This window comes from Orcinus orca, chromosome 11, assembly GCF_937001465.1.
Source record: "Orcinus orca chromosome 11, mOrcOrc1.1, whole genome shotgun sequence".
Classification (NCBI taxonomy): domain Eukaryota; kingdom Metazoa; phylum Chordata; class Mammalia; order Artiodactyla; family Delphinidae; genus Orcinus; species Orcinus orca.
In genome coordinates, this window is record NC_064569.1 from 20,255,410 (window position 1) to 20,276,670 (window position 21,261).

The following is a 21,261-nucleotide window of genomic DNA, read 5'->3' on the forward strand; positions in this document are numbered from 1 at the left end:
GTTTCCTAGTTAAAGGCCTATTCAGACCTGCCAAGATTCCTGACTGAAAGAGTACAGTGTCAGTTTATTTCAGGACTTTCCATAACCCAGGCAGAAATAGGAACTCTTCAGTGTAGACAGCGGCAGGTGTTGGGAGCAAAGTGGAAAGGAGGAAATAAAAGCTGTAGAAGTCGACTTCACTAGTGGCAGGTGCTAAATATCTGGGAATTTTGGAAAAATCTTTGATGCTATTGTAATAGGTTCTTGAATAAATACTGTGTAAATAAACTACACTTATGAGGATGAATGAAGACAAAGTAGAAAATCTCACAGGAATATTTAAGCCTGTTTGGGCTTAACCATTCGCCTTACTTTGATAGGAGGGGATTAGAGATGTTGAAGATTATTCTCATTCATTCTTTCACCTGCAGAGAGGTGCCTGATTTGATTACCTGTGTAGCAGACCTGCATTTCAACAAGCAGAAATTGGAGGAGGAAAATAATAAGCTTAAATTGGCATTAGAAAGCTTAGAAGACGCTAACAGCCAGTTATCAGAGGACTGTACTGAAATGCGCCTTCAGATAAAAAGGTGAGCCGTGATGGGGTTCCTGTGTGCTGGGAGCTTTCAGTTCTTTTTCCTTTTTTAAAAAAATAAATCTGTTTCTTTTTGAGATATAATTCACATAGCAGAACATTCACCCTTTTAAGGTATACAATTAATTCAGTGGTTTTTAGTATGTTCACAAGGTTGTACAGCCGTCACCATGATTTAATTCCAGAATAGTTTCATCACTCCAAAAAGAAACCCCATGCTGATTAGCAGTCACTCTCCATTTCGCCCTCGTCTCAGCATCTGGTAACCACTAATCTGCTCTCTCTCTGGGTTTGCCTGTTCTGGGCATTTTCCTGTAAATGGAATCACAGAGTACGTGACCTTCGTGTCTCGTTTCTTTCACTGAGCATCACATTCCCAAAGCTTATCCATGTCGCAGCATATATCACTGCTTCATTCCTTTTATGGCTGAATAATATTCCATTGTATGGCTATACCTCAGTTTGGACCCTTGGTTTATTTCCACTTTTGGACTCTTATGAATAGTACTGCTATGAACATTTGTGTACAAGTTTTTATGTGGACATACGTCTTCAGTTCTCTTGGGTGTATCCCTAGGAGTGGAATTGCCGGGTAGTAACCTATACCGAGCGTTGTGAGGAGCTGCCGAACTGTTTTCCAAAGCAGCCGCACTATTTTACTTTCCCACCGGTAAGGTTTGTTAGTTCTTTTCTAGCGATGATGTTCTCTATGTCATTCGATCTCTGTGTAAGACCAGTAGGCCTAAGGATCAGGAGTGAATCCATCCCAACAGCCTGTGGTTCGGTAGAACTCTTACTCTATGCAAAGTCCCGTGCCAAGTATTATGAGAGATACATTGATGAGTCATGTTTAAGATGTACCCTCAGGGTACCTGGAGCCTAGAAGGATGATAAGAATTTCATGATCTTAGCTTAAGATAGGAGGGGATAACGGACCTTGGAGACATACCGGATAAAGTGTCAGATGCTGGTACAATAGGTTGCTGGGAGATGCTTGAGCGTCAGGAAACAAGCAACATGGTTCTCACAAAGTATGTGTGTACAGATGTTGTAGGCCTAAAATTCTGAACAGAAAAGTTCTAAGTTAACTTGAAAAGACAGTAAAGCATTCTGACCATGAACTCTTACCCTCATAATTTTTGACCAGCCTCCAAACCGATCTATAAAATTAAAAAAATATATGCTAACCTTTGGCTTCCCTGGTGGTGCAGTGGTTGAGAGTCCGCCTGCCGATGCAGGGGACAGGGGTTCGTGCCTCGCTCTGGGAGGATCCCACATGCTGCGGAGCAGCTGGGTCCGTGAGCCATGGCCGCTGAGCCTGCGCGTTTGGAGCCTGTGCTCTGCAACGGGAGAGGCCACAACAGTGAGAGGCCTGCATACCGCAAAAAAAAAAAAAAAAAAAAAAAAAAAAAAAAAAAAATATATATATATATATATATATATATATATATATATATATATATATGCTAACCTCAAGCTCTCTCCATTCCGTAATTGGCTTATTTATTATTTATTTGAAATATAATAATTCAAAGTTTCTTTAACAAAGCAAACAAAGTATGCTTTGGGTGAATGCGCCAGGCAGGGCTTTTGGCTGCAAGCACCAGAAGCCGACTCTGGTTAAGTTAAGCAGTGAAGGCATGTCTTGAAGGGAACTGGGTAACTTGCAGGATGGACAGAAAGGCTAGAGAATCTGGATGGACAGCGGAAATGCCAGTGTCTACAGAATTAAGCCTCCTCTTTTCTACCCCACCCCCAATTCCCACCCCCCCACACAATCCTTCAGGAAGAGCCTGTTTCCTGTCGGCGCTCCCAGCCTATTTTTGATATTGGCTGTTGTCCCATCATGGTATAGTTTGCCTTCTGTGTTAATGTGTCCTCGTTAATGGGAGGAACCGTGTCTTATTTATCCTGGTTGCCCCAGCACTTAGTAGAATGTCTGCCATAGAAGAGCAGTCCCTTCCTTCCAGTTGCCTGCAAACCAGAAATCTCTGTCTCCTTTTACTTCCCCAGACTTCACTTCTACATCAAATAGCAAGTCCTGTTAATTTACCCACTTTATCTCTCGCAGATAGATTTACTTCCTTCCATTCCCATAGCTGCCACTCAGTTCAGGTCAGCATCACCTTTCACCTGGGTCACTGCAGCAGCCTCCTGGTTAGGTTCCCCTCCTTTTCCAAAGCTTGTGCCACCCCAGCAGGCAGGTTCCTCCTAACTGCCAGTCTGACCACATCATGCCCCTGCTGTAACCACTTCAATGCATTCCTTTCGCACTCAGGGTAAAATCCGAAGTCCTTCATCTGGTTTGCAAACCCCTTCACGATGGGGCCTCTGATGCCTTGTCTCTACCTCCCGTTTTCCCCTCTATGCTCCAGCAATATCGGACTGCTTGCAGTCCCTCAATGAGCTTCTGTTCTGTCCCCTCTGTCCCCCTCTGTCCCCCTCCCCTTCCTCCTTCTCATTATCTGAGCTGTCTTCCTTTTATAGTGTCTACAGAACTTGGGTTCACTCCAGCCTTGCTTCTTATTATACTGTAATAGCAATTATGATTGTCTGTTTACCTTACTAGACTCTAAGTTCCAGGAGGGCAGAGTTCTTAGGATTGGGTTCATCTTTACCTTATTCAATGCCTATTAGAATGAATGGCATGGAGTCGGAGCTCAATAAATATTGATTGAATGATCAATGTAATTTCTTAGTAAGGAAAAAATTATACCTTCTTCAAGACCCTGCTCAGAAAACAGTTTATAATCTTTTGGGAGTACAAATAGGTAATTCCATGATACAGATTACCATAATACATTTAATAGGTTTTCCTTTGTTGGACATTTAGTTTCTTTCCGATGCTTTGTTATTGTAAACAATGTTGCAGTAAACCTTTTAAATAAAATATATGATATAAAGACTATCTGTAACTACTTGTTTGTTTAGTTGTCATCTCCTTCACTAGTATGTAACCTCTCTAAGGTTACACCATGTCTCTTTTGTCCAACATCATGGGTCCTCTTGCAAGGTACAGCCCCTGATCATGATATTATTCAATAACTGCTTGTGGGATTGCATTAACTACTATTACATCTTATTAGTAGAAGGAAAGAACCGTGTGATTCAGCCAGTGATGGATTTCAAAGGGAGCCTCCAAATCTCTATCTTCAGGAATATGTTTGTTTCCTTCTATCCTTTTTCCCCCCACCATGCTCCACCCAAATCCCTTCCTTTTCCAAGGACTGTGGAAGATCTTGTGTAAGTTTTTTTTTTTTTTTTTTTTTTTACTGTTGTTGGCATCTGGTTTGAGTTTTCAGTGGTTTTCAACTTGGGTTTAAAAATAGTCCGTGGCTTTACTTAGTATCTTTGACGGTTATATTTGAGGTTTTGCTCATTGCCTTCTCTCCCCACCCCACAGTGCCCACCAGGCTATTATAAGAACAAATCTGTTAAGAGAAGAACTGGAGGAACTGAAAATTAGTATGAACGCTTCAGAAGAGCAGAAGACCATGATTGTAGCCCAGAACAAACAATTAGTAAGTCATCCAAGTACTTTGAAATGGACCTATATTAATAGTTTATATAACTAAAATCCAAGAGGGTTTATTTGGAAACAAAAATCAGAAATCAGTAGACTGATGAATGAATTGGTAACACCTTAGAAAAATAAAGGCAGGTAGGATAAAAAACTGTGTTTTCCTTTTCAACCAGGATTAAAATTCTTTACAAATTAGTCATATTTGCGATGATTTGTGAAGATCTAGAATGCCTTCTGAAGTTAACAGGCGAATTCATAAATATCTGACACTAGAAACCACTTACATTTTCCAAAAAGTTTTCTCTGTCAAACTTTCACCTTTTTCTCAGTTTTTTTTTAATCCATTTTCTCAGCACGTACAGATTAGTAATTAGTTCCATTAATCAGTCCTTATGCTAAAGAAGCACAGGCTTGTAATTTTTAGAGCAAAACATTATTTAGACTAAGCTTTAATTCAACTACCAGAGAAGCAATTCTTTTTATTGGGAATGTTAAACTATTATCTAGAGCTTTAGTAATAATCTTCAAAATCCTTCCATCAGTATTTGCGCATTGCTAACCATGGTGGGGGGTCAGCTGAAAGTCATTCAGACTAATTTATTTTTAGGTCTAAGTCATCAGAAGACTTGGATTCCAGGCCTGTGTCTTTCACTCATGATTTCCTACAACCAACACAACTTAGCTTAGCTTTTGCCTCAACAGTCAAATCTGGGGACTGGACTCATTGAGTGTCAGGTGACTGCAAGTCTCTGTGAATGCATTACAGCAAAGACTCATTCTGGGACCACTGAGGAGCTTCTATGTGGAAGCCATGTAGAGCAATGATCAAGAGCCCACCCTTGGGTGTCAGGCAGTGGGCATCCAAGTCTCGACTCTGAGGGCTATCTAACTTTAGGCAAACCACGTAACGTCTTTAAGCCTCAGAGTTCCCCTGTGCAAAGTGGACATGGCAATACTGCCTCCTTTAAGGCTGGGAGGATTAAATGAATTAGTACATGTAAAGCAGTAATGTCCTCTTTCCTCCTGGGGCTAGATGTTAGCTGCTACTAAAGTGCAGAGTCCTAGATAGACAGTCCTAATCCTTTGCACTTTTACCATTCAATGTTTTACAATTTCAAAAGAATTTTTAATATTTCCTCTCATTGGTCCTCACAGAGATTCTGTGAGGTAGAAACAGAAGCTGATATTCTTTTTTTTTTTTGCTATTCTTCATTTTAAAAAATTAATAGAGTTATAGCTAAAGTTTAGAAATGTTTTGATTATTCAAAGTCCATTGTCTAATAAATGGTAGAGTGAGAACTGAACTCAGGTCTTCTGATTCCAGCTATGTGGTGTGTATGTTCCTTCGTTCTTATACCAATGACATCCTAGCCTGAGATGGCCTCCCTTTTATTTTTATGTTATAAAGGTAGTACCTGTTCGCTCTGTAAAAATAAGAAAATATATATTAGCAAAGAAAAAACAAAATCCCACAAAATCTTTACCCTACCCTATCCACAAGATTTACTGTTAACATTTTGGTGTATATCCTGTCCTGGAATATGTTTTCTTCTGATGGTTCTGAATTTAGGGCTCCTAATTATAAAATGATTTTTGATGTTCCTATGTTCTGGTAATGTTGAATCTGAGAATATCCACAGCTTCAAATAGAAAGCTAGTACTCTTTGATTTCAAGGTGCTGTTTAAATAGATGAGTTCACACTATCTGTCATAAGCAGATGGCGGTAAAGTAGCAGGGAAAAATACCACGCTGTTTTCTTTTGTTTTTCATCTTTCCTTTCCTGTCATAGTTAGATTGAGTCAAGAAGACTGACTTTTCACTGATCCCAAGAAACTGAAGCCAAAGGCTTAACCCCGTATTGAGAATATTTTAGGCTAGGATTATTTGTGGTATGTCAATGCCATATTTAATGTTGATAAAAAGAAAAAATGTTGATAGCCCTGGAAGTAAATATTTGGTATTTTCATAAACTTCTCAAATACTTTTAAATTATTTTTCTCTTAATAAATCAGGAGGCAGAAAACCGGGCTCTGATTCTTAAGATTCGGACTCTCCAAGAAGAGGTATGTTGAAATTGTGAAAAGGGCACAGATAAGCATATGGAAATCATGCAATCATGGGTGCTGACCCTGGGTTAAATATAAATCATGTGAATTTCAGGCTCCTGTGGACCAAATACCAGGTTGCTTTGTCAAATGATAAGTGAGGAAGAGTAGACAGGGTTTTCCTGTCTGGACAGAAGTATGTTATACCTTTGTAATCATCCATGGTAGAAATGGGATGTAAGAAATTCAGAGTTAAGATGAAATGAAATTAACTCATCCAAAAACTATACAAATCAAGAAGGAAAGTATAGACATTATCTAATGATTTTCTATTATTATTCCATGAAACTAGATGGAAAAGGTCTTTGAGTCTAAGACCCAGATCTTAAATTCACTGACAGTCTAACCTTGGAAAAGCCATTTATCTTTTGAGGGATCAATAATACCTATTCCCTACAGTTATTTTAAAGATTAAGATAATGCATGTGAAGCCATTTGGTTAACCATAATATACCTCATATATATTAGGAAATACTAGTAAAATCGCTAAAAAAAGAAAAATTCTATGCAATATATATTTTTAAGCAACAGAATTAAAACATTGAAAGAACAGGTAGCAAAGCTACCAGAAAGTTACTATTTTGGAGGAAAATTCTCTATAGGTACCTTTTGAAAGTTAATCATTATGTACGGTTTTTTGTTTGGGTTTTATATAAGTTTATTAGATGTATTTATTAAGCTGTGGTGAACAGTCTGATGAGTTTTCCAATTTATGGCCCAAGTGGACATTAAAAAAAATCATAGTAGATAGGAAAGGAACAAGTAAAGATTGGAAAGAAACCCTGTGTTAGATTCAGACATGTTACAGCTACAAGACCAGGTTTCCATGAAACTAATGCTTTACAGTGAAGCTCCCAATGTAAGATATTTTTGTCCTCATATTTCAGATGATTGACTAGCATCAAAGAATTGTACTATACCAATTTAGAATTGAGCTAGAAGGAAGGAGACTTAGAACCCTTCATCATGAGATAGCATTACAATTATTGATTTACATTAGGAAAGGCTTATAGATGTCGCTAAGAATCCTTTAGGAAGTAAAAATCAGATGCAACGTGAAGAGTAATGGCACGATGGTTCGGGTAATTATTCACTTACATTTATTCGTTTGTTTATTATACACACATTCATCGGGAGATAGACTCTATTCTAGGTGTTAAGGATACAGACTTAAACAAAATAGCCCATGTGACACTAGCATGTTAGGTGGTGATTAGTGCCACAGAGAAAAGAAGAGCAGAAAGCAGAGTTGTGGGGAGTGCAATTTAAACTAGGGTGGTTAGGAAAAGTAGAACGGTGAAGTGAATTATTTGGTTAAAAACTAGAGGTTAAAAACTAGGAGGTTCGGGCTTCCCTGGTGGCGCAGTGGTTGAGAGTCTGCCTGCCGATGCAGGGAACACGGGTTCGTGCCCCGGTCCGGGAGGATCCCCATGCCGCGGAGCGGCTGGGCCCGTGAGCCATGGCCGCTGACCCTGCGTGTCTGGAGCCTGTGCTCCTCAACGGGAGAGGCCACAACAGTGAGAGGCCTGCGTACCGCAAAAAAAAAAAAAAGAAAAAAGAAAATACTAAGAAGTAGGGGAGAGCCAAGGGAATTGGAGGGGTGTGGAAGAGAGAGATTGTAACGATTGACCATGGAAGAATTTAAGCTGAGTCGAGAGGGAATGGAGCTCACGGGAAGGTGGAAGGATAATGAGAACGTAGTAGGATCAATGGATTGTAGGCTCCAGTGGGGATTGAAGGTTTGCTGATGCACAAAGAAGTAACCTGGAAAGACAAGAAATGGTGGTTGAAGAGTGAGATGTTGCAATTAAGATAATGGAGGGATCCCAGTTGCTGGTAATGACAACTTTGAAGGTGTGACTAGGGAGTGAGTGCTCGAGGTGAAATGGAAAATAAGAAGGGATTGCTGGGAGTATTCCTGGATGATCACGTTAAAAGGATTGTGTTATTTTTGGACAAAGTCTAAAGTTTTGTCCCTTAATTTAAAATGGATTACAGTGTCAATGATGAAAATACTACTTCCTAAAAAACATTTTGTGATTTCCTTTTATTTTTTTGGTCTGAATCTAAGAATACTATCTTATTTTACATTAGAATGCTAAGAACATTATGGATATATATAAATTGGAAAAGAAGATTGAGGAATTGTCTAAAACTGAGAAACACCATCAAGTAAGCACTTCTCAAATACTGGTAAAATATTTTCTTTCATCAAACTAGTATTACTTTTTGAAGGTGTCTATGACTCATTGACACAATAACCTTTCGTTATCAATTTTGAAATTTGTACTGCTCTAGATATCTGAGTTATATAAAAAGCAGTTTCTCAATGTAGCAGCTTTACTGATATATAATACACATGCCATTAAATTCACCCACTTAAAGTATATGAGTCAGTGGTTTTTAGTATATTCAGAATTATGCAACCATCACCAAAACCAATTTTAAAATACTTTTATCATCCAAAAAGAAATCCCTTTAGCCGTCACTTGCCATTCCTCCCCAACCCCAGACAACCACTAGTCTGCTTTCTATCTCCATGGATTTACCGATTCTGGACATTTCATATAAATGGAGTCGTATACATCAGATGGTCTTTTGTGATTGGCTTCTTTCACTGAACATAATGTTTTCAAAGTTCACTCATGGAGGAGCATATATCATGACTTCATTTCCTTTTATGGCTGAATAATATTCCACTGTATGGAAATAGCACATTTTGTTTATCCATTCATCAGTTGCTGGACATTTGGGCTGTTCCTACTTTTTTACTATTATGAGTAATGCTGCTATGAATAGTTATGCACAAGTTTTTGTGTGGACATATATTTTAATTTCTCTTGAGTATATACCTAGGAGTGGAATTACTGTATCATATGATAACTCTATGTTTAACGTTTTGAGGAACTGCCAGACTTTTCCCAAAATGACTGCGCTATTTTACATTTCCACCAGCTGTGTATGAGGGTTCAAATTTCTCCACATCCTTGCCACCCCTTATTATTATTTATACTTGTTATTATAGTGACAATTTCTAATTTAACAGTATCTGATTTTGCAAATCCCTGAGTTAGGGAAGATTTCAGCTATTGTACCTTCTTAATGCAGAAAATGAGGAGAGATGGGGGAAAAAATCTATCTTGATTTTCTAATTCAATTCTATTGCCTTAAGGAATGATATCTTACAAAAATGATTTTTATCTATATTACATCTAGAAAGTCTATATTTTGTGTATTTTTGTTTTATCTGCAATACATTATTATCAGGAAACAAGACAATTGTCATTAAATTCAAGAATTTGTGTCATGCTTATTCTCATCTCTAATGGTTTATTTGAACAATATTTTTTGTTGTAGTATGTGTTTGAAATGATGATGTCCTTAAATTTCATATCTATATGAGAAATTCTCAATTTTCTTAGCAGACACCCCAATTCCATGTGGGTATGTACATATACATATATTATAGCAGTTATAATTTAGACATTAAAATTGATTTTATTCTAGGAATGACTGTTTTGGAAAACACAACTGTCATAAACTAGTGAAAAGAACCAGAAGACACGGATTCAAATCCTGTCTTCTCGACTTAAAAGCTTTGTAACCACAAGCAAGTAGTTAACTTCTCTAAATCTCAATTTTCTCATCTATTAAATGGGTACGATAGTTTCTACCTCATCCACAAGCTTGTTGGAAACTCAAATGAGATGATTATGTGAAGATACCTTTAGAACTATAAAAGGATATCAAATATATATGATTATGATGATGATGATTCTACTTCTGACTATGCTGATTATTTTTCCAGGTTTTCCATTCAATCAATATACATTTTAATCAATTACATTCTATTTAGAAGCCTACACCAACAAGCTTGCTTTTGGTTTGAATAAACTGATATATCCTTAATATTCACTTTGCTAAAAGAAATCTTGAACATTTTTAAACTATGTTTTTAAAAGAGGAAGAGCTTTCTATATGTCCATATGGACTCTGTTCGTGTCCTATCTAGATTTTTAATTTCATCAAAAAAATGAAGACTCTCTATGTCCTCTTATTATATGAAGTGTGAAATAGTGGGAAGAGCCCTTGGCTGGAGTTGGTGACTCAGATTCTAGTCTCCATTCTGTCACTTACTGGGTGTGACTCTGGGCAAGTTTCTGGGTAGTTCTGAGGTTCAATTTCCTTCCTGGTAGAGCAAGGGCAATGACCCTGACCTCAAGGGTTGTTGTGCGGCTAATGTGAATGTTCTTTATAAAGTGAAAAACACATGCACATTAAAGGTGCCAAAGAAACATGTCTCCCTGTTGCATGATTTTGTGGCACTGTCCTTTACCAAAGCAATGTCCCAATGGCCTTTCCTAAATGTGTTTCTTTTCAGATGCAGTTACACACATATGAGAACACTTTGCTTAATAAAGATGCAAGTTTGCAGAAGGTTGGTCCTGTCTCTTCACATGAGGGCCTGTGGGACTCACTAGCTCTCTCCAAGTCATAAAGAAAGGAGATGGTCATTTGTGTAACTTCACCCCTGTTAACATATCTGATTCTAATATTCTGTCACAAGACATTTCTTTATTTGTAAGAACAAAAATATTCTTCTGAGTGAAGAATACTGACTTCTCCATCTGGGATGTTTTAACGTATCCTCTGTAAATTCTGGTGATGTTCATCCCTTTATTCAACAAATACTAGTGTGCCAATTTGCCAGTCATTGGCTAGGTAGTGGTGATGCAATTTTAATTCATAACAACACAAATGAGTGTGCAGTCAGTCATTTTAGGGAAAAAGAAGAATATATCCTCAGTTATTTTCTACCTAGTTTGATTGATTGATTTGATAGATAGATATTATTCTATTTATCTTTGTGTCCTGTGATTATAGCCTATCTGGTAACAAAGTTTGCCGGTTACCAAGATGCTGGTTATGGTGGCTTTAAAAGACCCAGGAAGGATACACACTAAGTTAATAAACTTCCACATTCCAAGATAGGAGAGTGAAAAAAGAGCAGTATTTCACTTCTTTTCCTTCCCCTGCAGTTTATGAGGTTTCAAAGGAGCCATTCACGGCTTGTGGACATTGACCAAGATACTGAATATTGTACCAACTGTATCACCTCATCGTGGGTGTTCTCACTCCCCATGTAGTGCCAGGGGGTAGTGGTGGTTGCTCACTTCCTCTGTAACTCTGGTCTTTCCACCATTTCGCACTCCTGCCCAGCACTCATAACGCACTTCTCATGCTCCAGGCACCATGCTAGTCGTGGGATAGAACTATAGGTCAGACACTGACTGTACCCTCTCGTCTTGCAGTACGAAACTATGGTTTTAACAGAGATATGGTTTGAACTGGATAAAATTGGATGCCTTAATAATTCATTAGTCATTCTGCAGGTAAAAAACTGCTTTTTTTCTTAAATGTACCATAGTAATATAATTCTGACTTGGACTTAAGAATTACCTTGCAGGGTATGATTCCACTGGACAGGCAAAGACAGAACATAATTAACACCAGTCAGATACAGCTGCCTTGCTGTCCCATTCTTTTCTGCTTAGTTTTAATCACAAACACAGACGAGTTCAGTTTTCCAATAATGAGATTAGTAGAAGGTCTCATCATCTTTGGGCATTTACAGTTCTTCAGATTGATAGTCTAGTAAATACAATTTAGTGGACTCATACATTTATTTGCTATTAATTCTCTCTCCTACTTTTCAGAAGGATTTAAGTATAGAAGAACTTAAGTCAACCATCATAGAATATGAAAACGTTATAGAGGTATACCATAATTATCTCACAACTTGCAAGGTGGGGTTATTAAACGTAAATGTGAATGTCCCACTAGAGTAACACGTGCGGCCTAATGTTGTATGTGATTTCCAGAACTTACGAGGGGAGAAAAACAAACTGGCTCATGAGTTACAGCACTTGCAACAGGAACTCATCGTGTAAGTACAGAGCACCCCTTCACCAGCCTTCTGTCATGTGCCCCCGCCCTACATTCTTCACCTACCGAGCTATGTGCAGTTCTTTGAATGTGCCACGTTCTTTTCTTCTGTACCTTTGTAAGTGATATTTTCTCTGCTTTTCTCCTAAGAGGACGAATTCCTTCACAAGTTTTCCATTACCCTGCCTTACCCTTCCTTGCTTTTCTGATACCTTTAGATTAAGTAATCCTTCTGAGTTCATGCATGGCACGTTATTCTTACTTCTTTCCTAGCACCCACTACCTTATATTATAATCGTTTGTTTCTGATTTTGTGTCACGTGCTAGTCCAGGAGTCCATAGGTAACAAAAATGAGTGCAGTCAGTGGGGTAAGTGCACATACTTACATTAGGGAAGTGACGATGAGGAAAGTGCATTATCCAGGTAAAGATGGGGGGTTACTCTGTTTAGCTCCAGATAATTGTTACATCAAGAATATATGGACCCAGTGTGGCCACATGTTCCCATTTTTTAAAGAAAAGCCAGAAATCTAGATTTTTAGTGAAAATTTTAACAATTTTAACTATTGGCTCCAATTCTTAAGAAAAAGAAAATATAGCTTACCTGTTTGCAACCACCTGGAGTCACTAGTGTGTGCAGCTCCTGGAGGGCAGGGACTACCTCTTTCTATTTATTTATGTATTCATTCATTCATTCATTTATTTATGGCTGTGTTGGGTCTTCATTGCTGCACGCAGGCTTTCTCTAGCTGCAGTGAGCAGGGGCTACTCTTTGTTGCCGTGCATGGGCTTCTCACCGCGGTGGCTTCTCTTGTTGCGGAGCACGGGCTCTAGGTGCGCAGGCTTCAGTAGTTGTGACACGTGGGCTCAGTAGTTGTGGCTCGCAGGCTCTAGAACGCAGGCTCAGTAGTTGTGGTACACGGACTTAGTTGCTCTGCGCATGTGGGATCTTCCCAGACCAGGGCTCGAACCCATGTGCCCTGCATTGGCAGGCGGATTCTTAACCACTGCGCCACCAGGGAAGTCCCAGGGACTACCTCTTATTCCCCTCTGTATTCTTAGGTACCTTATACAATCCTTGGCACACATGGGTGCTCACTGATTGTTTGGTGATAAATAAACCTTATTGTGGTGACTTAAAACATAATATTGGAGGCATACCTAACCAGACGACTATGTTTTTTCTTTTTTTCCCCCAAGGAATGGAATCCAGTTGAATGTCAGTGGAGAGCATAAGACTGTCAACTCTGAAGGAGAAAAATCTCTACATTGTGAACTCTTTCTTGCTCAGTCTGCAGAGGTAGGTGATTATCATCAAATGGAAGGCTTTAAAAAATAATCACCACATGGGATAGCTTGCTATTAAGTGAAGTTCTGTAGCTTGCTGCAAAGCACTCATGACATTTTGAGGGAATCTGTTGATAGTTTATAGAACCTAAGTCTAAAGTCTCTTCGCCTGGAAGAACAGATCTTTTTCAAGTTATGGCTGAAAACTATAGTGAGACTCCAGCATGGGGTTGTGGAAATGTGTGTTCAGTGAATCTGGACTTTAGAAATCTTTATATTCTTTATATTTTTCAGGACAAACTACCTGCAGTGATCCCCAGCCTGGGGTCTGAAAGATAGCGGTAGAGATCCATGAACTATTTTTAGTATTTCTCCAAACCCCCAAAGTAAATGTATCTACCAAAAATAAAGATGCTCAGAAACAAGATGAAATTTCTTTGCTTTAAGATGTAATTGTACCAACACAAATTAATGACACTGATTATTATGTTCTGAACATAAATTAGCATTTTTATATGTTTTGGGTTAATTTTAAAATGGCAAAATGAATTATTGCTTTAAAATCTCCAGTTTGGAACTACCCTGGTGGCGCAGTAGTTGGGAGTCCACCTGCCGATGCAGGGGACACGGGTTCGTGCCCCGGTCCGGGAAGATCCCACGTGCCGCGGAGCGGCTGGGTCCGTGAGCCATGGCCGCTGAGCCCGCGCGTCTGGAGCCTGTGCTCCGCAACAAGAAAGGCCACAGCGGTGAGAGGCCCGCGTAACGCAAAAAAAAAAAAAGAAAAAAAAATCTCCAGTTTGTTCGTAGACCCATTTCTTTACACTAGGGGAGGAAACAGTCGAAAGCTTTCTTGTGGATGAAATGTTGGGACCCACCTCCCTACTATATTTTTACTCCTTTGTACTTTCCAGTTTTGTGCTTTTTATGTTAGGAAATGTTTTATTAGCAAATTGCTTTGTTTCGCTACTTTGATGGTCTTTCCATGTTGGGTAGATGATGGATATGCCCAGAATGTCCTCCTGTTGACAGCTGTGATATGACCTTGAAAGGAGAGAATGTCCTTGGGGCAAATGCTGTTTGAATTTCTCCTGCCAAGGATGCAGGGCAACATATGCTGCCTTCACCTAAGGCCGTCTCAGGCAGCCTCGAACATTCTGCTGAGGGCTGTGCTTTCCTGACATTCTGTTTCAAATACTCATCATTTTTACTGTGTTTTTGATACCAAGCCAAACTGCCAGACTGAATGAAGTGATGGCAAATCTGCCACGGCAATGTGTTTTTATCCCCGGTCCTCCGAGATAATAATGGTGCCAAGATGCCATCCTGTAAAGCTTTAGAGTTCTGAACAGGGGTTAAACAGCTGGCAATGTTTTGGCTCTGAAGTTTATCCCACTAATGGATTAGGAAGTCTTTGCCTTCTAATTGGAATCTGGAATAAGAGCCCTGTGACCTTCTTCCAACAGATAGCAAGAAGAAAGTTAACTTTGTTGTCATATATCTAAAATATGACAGGACATAGAGGCTTTGAGAGAAAGAAATTTGCTTTGTGAAATATCATCTGAGAGTATCTTCTATGAGTGGAGGACAGACAAAAGAAACCAGTCTGTTTTCAATGGGATTTACTGCATGCCCCCCAGCAGTTATTTTTTTCTGTGAATTTCTTTCCCTTCCCCTCTTTTCATAAAATTAGAGCCATAAAATATCACCTACATGTAAATGTTATCTATTGGATACCTGAATTTTCCTTAAGAATGAGTAAATATTAAGTTAAAGCCATCTAAGAGAGAAAATGAAAACAATTTTGGGGGGATATTAGGAGGATTTCATGAGACTATTTAGAACTATTTGATGGGGATAATTACATCGACCCATGGGCATCATTTTCATAAAATAAAAATAATGTTCTTTATTAAGATGACAGAGTTGTGGACATTTTGGTAATTGTTTCAGAACAATGAAACCAAGTGGCAGTGCAATTTAATCAGCTTGTCATCTCTGGACACAATGATGGACCAAGAAATGCTGCTGTTACTGAGAGAACTTGAACAAAAGGGAGTGGAGTTCACAGCTATGCTTCAGAAGCTGGTATTGTATAACATCTGCATATTGTGCTGTTTCACTGGCCAGGAACGTCTGCAGATAATTGACCTACAGTCTGTTTGCTGAGCACAAGCATATCTGTGTGTTGGGACCCAGATTTATCTTACTATGAAATGAGCAGATTTTTCTCAAACCTTCCTGATGTGGATCTTCTAGTTCTGGGTCAATCAGGACTAACGAGTTGACCATTAGATATGGATTGCTTAAGCTTGTTTTTCCTACAGGTTAATCTTTGGTATCAAAGGGCTGAAGATGCAGTATCTGTTGAACAGTTTCCTTCTGGCTAATGGCTAGTACCTCTTTCTCCGTTTAGATTTTTGACTGGAAACTCTAGATGGTCAGAAAAGACAGAGAACAACATTTTCATGTTGGTATTTCCAGTCCCTTTCACAGTACCTAGCATATTCTAGGTAGTATTTAGTTTGATGAATGAAAAAAATCCATGAAAATGCTTGTTTCCTTCTATTTGAGAGGAGAATGAAAATGGGTAGCTTTTATTCTGGAAAACAGTTCTATCCAATATATTCAGCATGTATGGGGCACCTGATGAGAGTTAGCGTCTACACATGGCAACATCCTGGGATAAAGGAAAGCCACTGGGTGGCCTTAGATGACAAGAAACTCTCTGGTGGCTTCCTAAACTACCTGTATAAAACCTTGTCTAAATTACTTCTTCTTATATAATTGCATATGGCTTTCACTGGTTGAAGATGTGGAACTCTTTTTCAGCATGAAGATGTTCCTGAAGTTGAAACACTCATTGATAGTTCCCTACAGTGCGTAACTAGGGCAACTAATCCAGAAATTACTGTGAAAGAAAAGTGGGAGAACAAGCTTACTGTAAGTATTCTATATTTTGTGATTTTCCTGGTTCTTCTTCTACTTTCTTAACCCAGGTAACGCTTATTATACACAGTATCATTTCTAAGACTTTATTGTAGTGTCTGCCATCTCATTCTGGCGATGTGTGTGGAGTGTGCATATATGGGTGACAGAGTGTGATGGTTAAGATAAGTGTGTGTGAGTGTGAGGGTGACAAATGAAAGAGACGGTGTGAGGATATGGGATATGCCTTGGAGAGACAAAGAGTAAATAAGCTGATTTAATTAAAAGTGTATTTTATTTGAATCCTTGCGGGGACTGGCTGGTGTAAGCTTGAATTTTTCCTATCAAAATTCTCTAACTTTGATAGAATGATAATTGTGCAAAAGAATCTTATTCCTGAGACTCTGACAGTTTTATTATACCAGAAATTAGCAGAGTATCAAAAATGGAAACTTCTGAGGTAGCTAGTCCCAGTTTTGTTAGAAAGGAAGCATATAAAAAGAAATCTCTTTAATTTATCCATCACTTATTATCTCTGCTTCTTGACTGCCAGACGACTTCCTAACATCTCTCAGCCCCCTGAGTTAAGCTAAAGCATGAAGTAAACTCTGAAAACTCTGGAATATTAATTTCAACCCTTGCCAAACTTACCTTTTTAAAAAGGTTTTTAATATGTGTTTGAATATGGTAATCAACAAATACTGACTTTATTGCATTTCCTAGTCCCATTATATTCTAAAGCAATTGCGATTATTGATGAAATGATCACGTATCTTAAGAAAAAGAAAGCAAAGCTCAATTTTAGGCACACTATGGGTACCTAATATGTACTTGTTAAATTGAGATGATCAACCCACAGGATAATCAATCTGTAGGCAACTGCGAATTGCTATCTGTTCAATTAGAATTTTAGCGTCCAGTAACCGTGAATGCTATTGAGGTGGGAATGGCCACAGCATGTTATATTGCCTCTTATTTCTTTATATTTAACATTGGAACAGTGGAGTTTGTTTTGTGACTCTTCTTATAGGAATTCAAATATATCAAGGAAGAGAAGCTAAACCTTTGTATATTAATGCTGAACAGCTTGAGAAACCACAAAGAATCCCTTGATAAAGAGTTTGCCGAATTGATAGAGATTCTGAAGAGATTCAGGCTGGAATATTTTTATTTCAGAAAAGAATTTCTTCCCAGGTGATGATCCCTTATATATAAGAAACCCATGCTTTATATACATAACATGTTTGTAATTGTGCCACGGCATTCAGTTTACTTTTTTCAAGTTGTATACCTTGATTTCAGATGACACTTTTTCAGGGAAGACATTTTGTCTGACAATTTTGGATTGTGAAAGAGTATGAAATTGACTTATATATTCAAAATTGCAAGTCGTAAACTTGAAATCTATGGAAATCCATATATTGAGTTATTTTTCCCTAGAGAAGGAGTTTGGAATCAGACTATAGAATTCTTTTAACCAGAAGGGACCGTAGAGATTATTTAGTAAAACCTCATAATTTTACAGAGGACTGGGGCAAAAGGATGTAAAGTGAATTGATCAAGACCTGAGAGTTATTAATGGAAAATCTATGAATAGCTCTGTTAATGGAAGGACTTGATGCTGGGACTGTTGACTCCTATCCCATTGGGCTTTATGTTCCGTCTCAGGGTACAATGCATTACATTGGGCCCTAGTCAATTAAATTTCAAGTGAAAGAATTCATAGGGAATAGAAGACTCTAAATATAAAGTGACTTAAAATCTTATCCTTCCTCTCACCTTAATTCTTTTTTTTTTAAAGTACCTGTGTTTTATGTATGTGTGTATGTATTTATGGCTGCACTACACGGCTTGTGGGATCTTAGTTCCCCGACCAGGGATTGAACCCTCGTCCTCAGTGAAAGCACGGAGTCTTAACCACTGGACTGCCAGGGAATTCCCCTTAATTATTATGTTTTCTGGGGAAAACTCTCGAAATTTGTACACTGTGTAAACCACATACTAACCAAGGACAGGGGTTAGATCTTTTGTTAACCACTATTTATATAGCTGCTAATGCCTTACTTAGCATTCCCTTAAGAAATGCTTTTTGACTGACTGAATGAATGAATATGGGTGTATTTTTCATTTAAATAAGGTAAAAGAAAAAAATGTACTTAAAGACCAAGATTGCTGAAAGAAAATAGCAAGAAGAAACTATTTTATTCCCCCCAAATAAGGAAACTAGGTATCAGAGAGAGTTTAATACCAGAAGGAACTCTCAAGAAGATGATCTTCTGCTTTCCCTAAGAAACCGGGAGGGCTTCCCTGGTGGCACAGTGGTTGAGAGTCCGCCTGCCGATGCAGGGGACACGGGTTCGTGCCCCGGTCTGGGAAGATCCCACATGCCTCGGAGTGGCTGGGCCCGTGAACCATGGCCGCTGAGCCTGCGCGTCCGGAGCCTGTGCTCCACAATGGGAGAGGCCACAGCAGTGAGAGGCCTGCGTACCGCAAAAAAAAAAAAAAAAAGAAAAAAAGAAACCGGGAGCCCAGACTTCCCCATAGTGGTAAAGGAGGAATGGGTTAAGTAGATACGCAGCTTCCTTACACAGATACCATCTCCACAAAAGGGAGCATTGAAATTCTTCTCTTTAGCAACAAAGAACTATTTGGAGAGAGGCCTGCACTAGAGTCCTCTAGGAGTAAGTGAATCTTCTGTACTATCCTATTAGACACACAAACGGCCCAGTTAAATAATAATAGGTATGATTTATTGAGAGCTCATTGTGTTGCATGTAGTGCTAAGAATTTGACACACATTTGTCTCCAGAGAGGTTACCCTGGTGGGGTTAAGTGAGAGCTGGGATCAGGCCTAGATATGGTCTACTTCAAAACCTGTATTCTTTCAACTATTAATCCCCCACCTTCTACTTGTTAAAATCGAATGTAATATTTATTAATAATATTCTAGGAACTTAGCATTGGGCAAAATAATACTCATCAGTGGAAGGATGGCTTAGCCCCTGCCTTCTAAACATAATTTAAAGGACACAAAGCCATATAGAGGCTACACACAAAATGATCTGGCTATAGGTATTAACTGTGAATAAGAACATGAGTGAAGTATTTTGTGGTGGTGAGAGGGAATTCTGTATTTAGATGAAGTAGGAAATATTTATTAAAATTAAACTTTCAGGAGTTAGCTGTTTGCTGAGGAGAAAGCTTCCATTTTGGTGCAAGAGAAACAGACTCCAGTGCTGAGGAATGGAAAGAATTGAGTGAGGCAACGAGAGGCAGTGAAAGAAAAAAAAAAAAAGGCTTTTGGAGGGCTTGGTGAGAAAAACATGTCATCATTTGTACATGCTTTTGTACATCCAAGTGCCACCTCTTTGCCAGACTTGGTTTCCCTCTAAATGCTAGGGAATTATAGAAAACAGGACAGAAATCTCTACCTCCATGAAACTAACATCTATCAAGGGACACAGATAATGAATGAACATATAATTATACAATATAATCCCAGGGAGTCGTAAGTGATATGAAGAAAATTAAAGCAGGATAAGAAGACCAAGAATGACCAGGACCTAATTTTAGAAAGAGTGGTCAGGAAGGGCCTGTCTGAGGGGTGATAAATTGAGTAGATAAATGAAGTGAGAGAGTGAGCTATGTGATGATCTGGGGAGTGTTCTAGGCAGAGGAAATAGCTAGTGCACAGGCCCTGGGGTTGTAACGAGCTTGGTATGTTTGTGGAGCAGCAGGAGGCCGGCATGACAGGGATGGGATGAGTGCTGGGCAGTGGTAGGAGATGAGGTCAGAAAGATAGGCAGGGGTCAGGTCCACAGCCTTGCAGTTCATGTTTAGGAATTGAGGTTTTATTCTGAGTAGATGGGAAGCAATTGGAGGATTACAAGCAGGGAAGTAATATAACTTGTGTTTTGAAAAATCATTCTGGCTGCCATGTAGAGAATTGTCTATAGAGGGCAAGAGTGAAAGCAGTGAGACGAGTGAGAAGAGGTATTTTTCAATAACAGATCACCAATTAGAGATCCTGAAATCAATTTACTGGATTATGACCCACTTAAAAAAATAAATATAAAAATATCAGAATACATTGTATATAGTAAGTGTAAGTAATATATCATAAAAGTTTTGTTTCAGCTAGGGGTGTGTGTGTGTGTGTGTGTGTGTGTGTGTGTGTGTGTGTGCGTGCGTGCATGCGCGCTTAGTTAAAATATAAAATATTTACTGAGTCATGGTCAAGAAAGCCCCTGAGATAAGTGCTACTGTAGTAGTCCAGGTGAGGAGTATAATGTGAGCCAGGGTGATAGTTATGAAGGTGATATGAAATGGTTGGATTCAAACTATATTTTGAGGATAGATCAGATCTGACTTACTAGTGAATTAGATGTGGGAATACAAGAAAGAGAATCATCCTTGACTTAGGTGGTTTTGGCCTGAAAACTAGGTAAATGGGGTGCTAGATGGCAAAGTCTGGGGGAGACTCAGACGTGGCAGGAGTAAAAAAATCAAGATTTAGCATTAGGACATGTTAGCAAGGAGAGTTGTTGAATTTAAACACACACGCACACCCAAAGCTAAAGCTACCATGCCTCTCAACATGATAATGAAAATCTCTATAGAAGAAAAATCTTTGAAGTTTCAACATTTGTTGAATATCTTTAATGAATGGTACTAATTTTTTAAAGCTTTTTCTAAGGCTGCTGTGCTTCATAAAGTAAATAAATGTTATTGTCTTATAGGTACAAATACATATAAGTGATTAAAAGCTTTAGTATCATTAAATATGGGTTTCTGTTGGGCCTTACAGTCCTTTGGCTTCCCCTTGAAAGATAATGGACACTCCTGATAGCTTAGACTATTCCTGGAAAAGATAAAAGTAGATAAAATTGATGTCTTAAAA

The 21,261-nt window shown here is 38.7% G+C and overlaps 1 protein-coding gene across 1 annotated transcript in view; it reads left to right on the forward strand.

Moving 5' to 3' along the window:
* IRAG2 (inositol 1,4,5-triphosphate receptor associated 2) overlaps positions 1–21,261 on the forward strand; it is a 92,168-nt gene that overhangs the window by 13,335 nt on the left and 57,572 nt on the right. Inside the window, exons 6-16 of the mRNA XM_012533439.3 lie at positions 411–569; positions 3,978–4,095; positions 6,111–6,161; positions 8,298–8,375; positions 10,585–10,641; positions 11,921–11,980; positions 12,086–12,150; positions 13,350–13,449; positions 15,387–15,521; positions 16,266–16,376; positions 17,392–17,555. Coding sequence (XP_012388893.2) covers positions 411–569; positions 3,978–4,095; positions 6,111–6,161; positions 8,298–8,375; positions 10,585–10,641; positions 11,921–11,980; positions 12,086–12,150; positions 13,350–13,449; positions 15,387–15,521; positions 16,266–16,376; positions 17,392–17,555 — 1,098 coding nt within the window. The remainder of the gene's footprint in view (positions 1–410; positions 570–3,977; positions 4,096–6,110; positions 6,162–8,297; positions 8,376–10,584; positions 10,642–11,920; positions 11,981–12,085; positions 12,151–13,349; positions 13,450–15,386; positions 15,522–16,265; positions 16,377–17,391; positions 17,556–21,261) is intronic.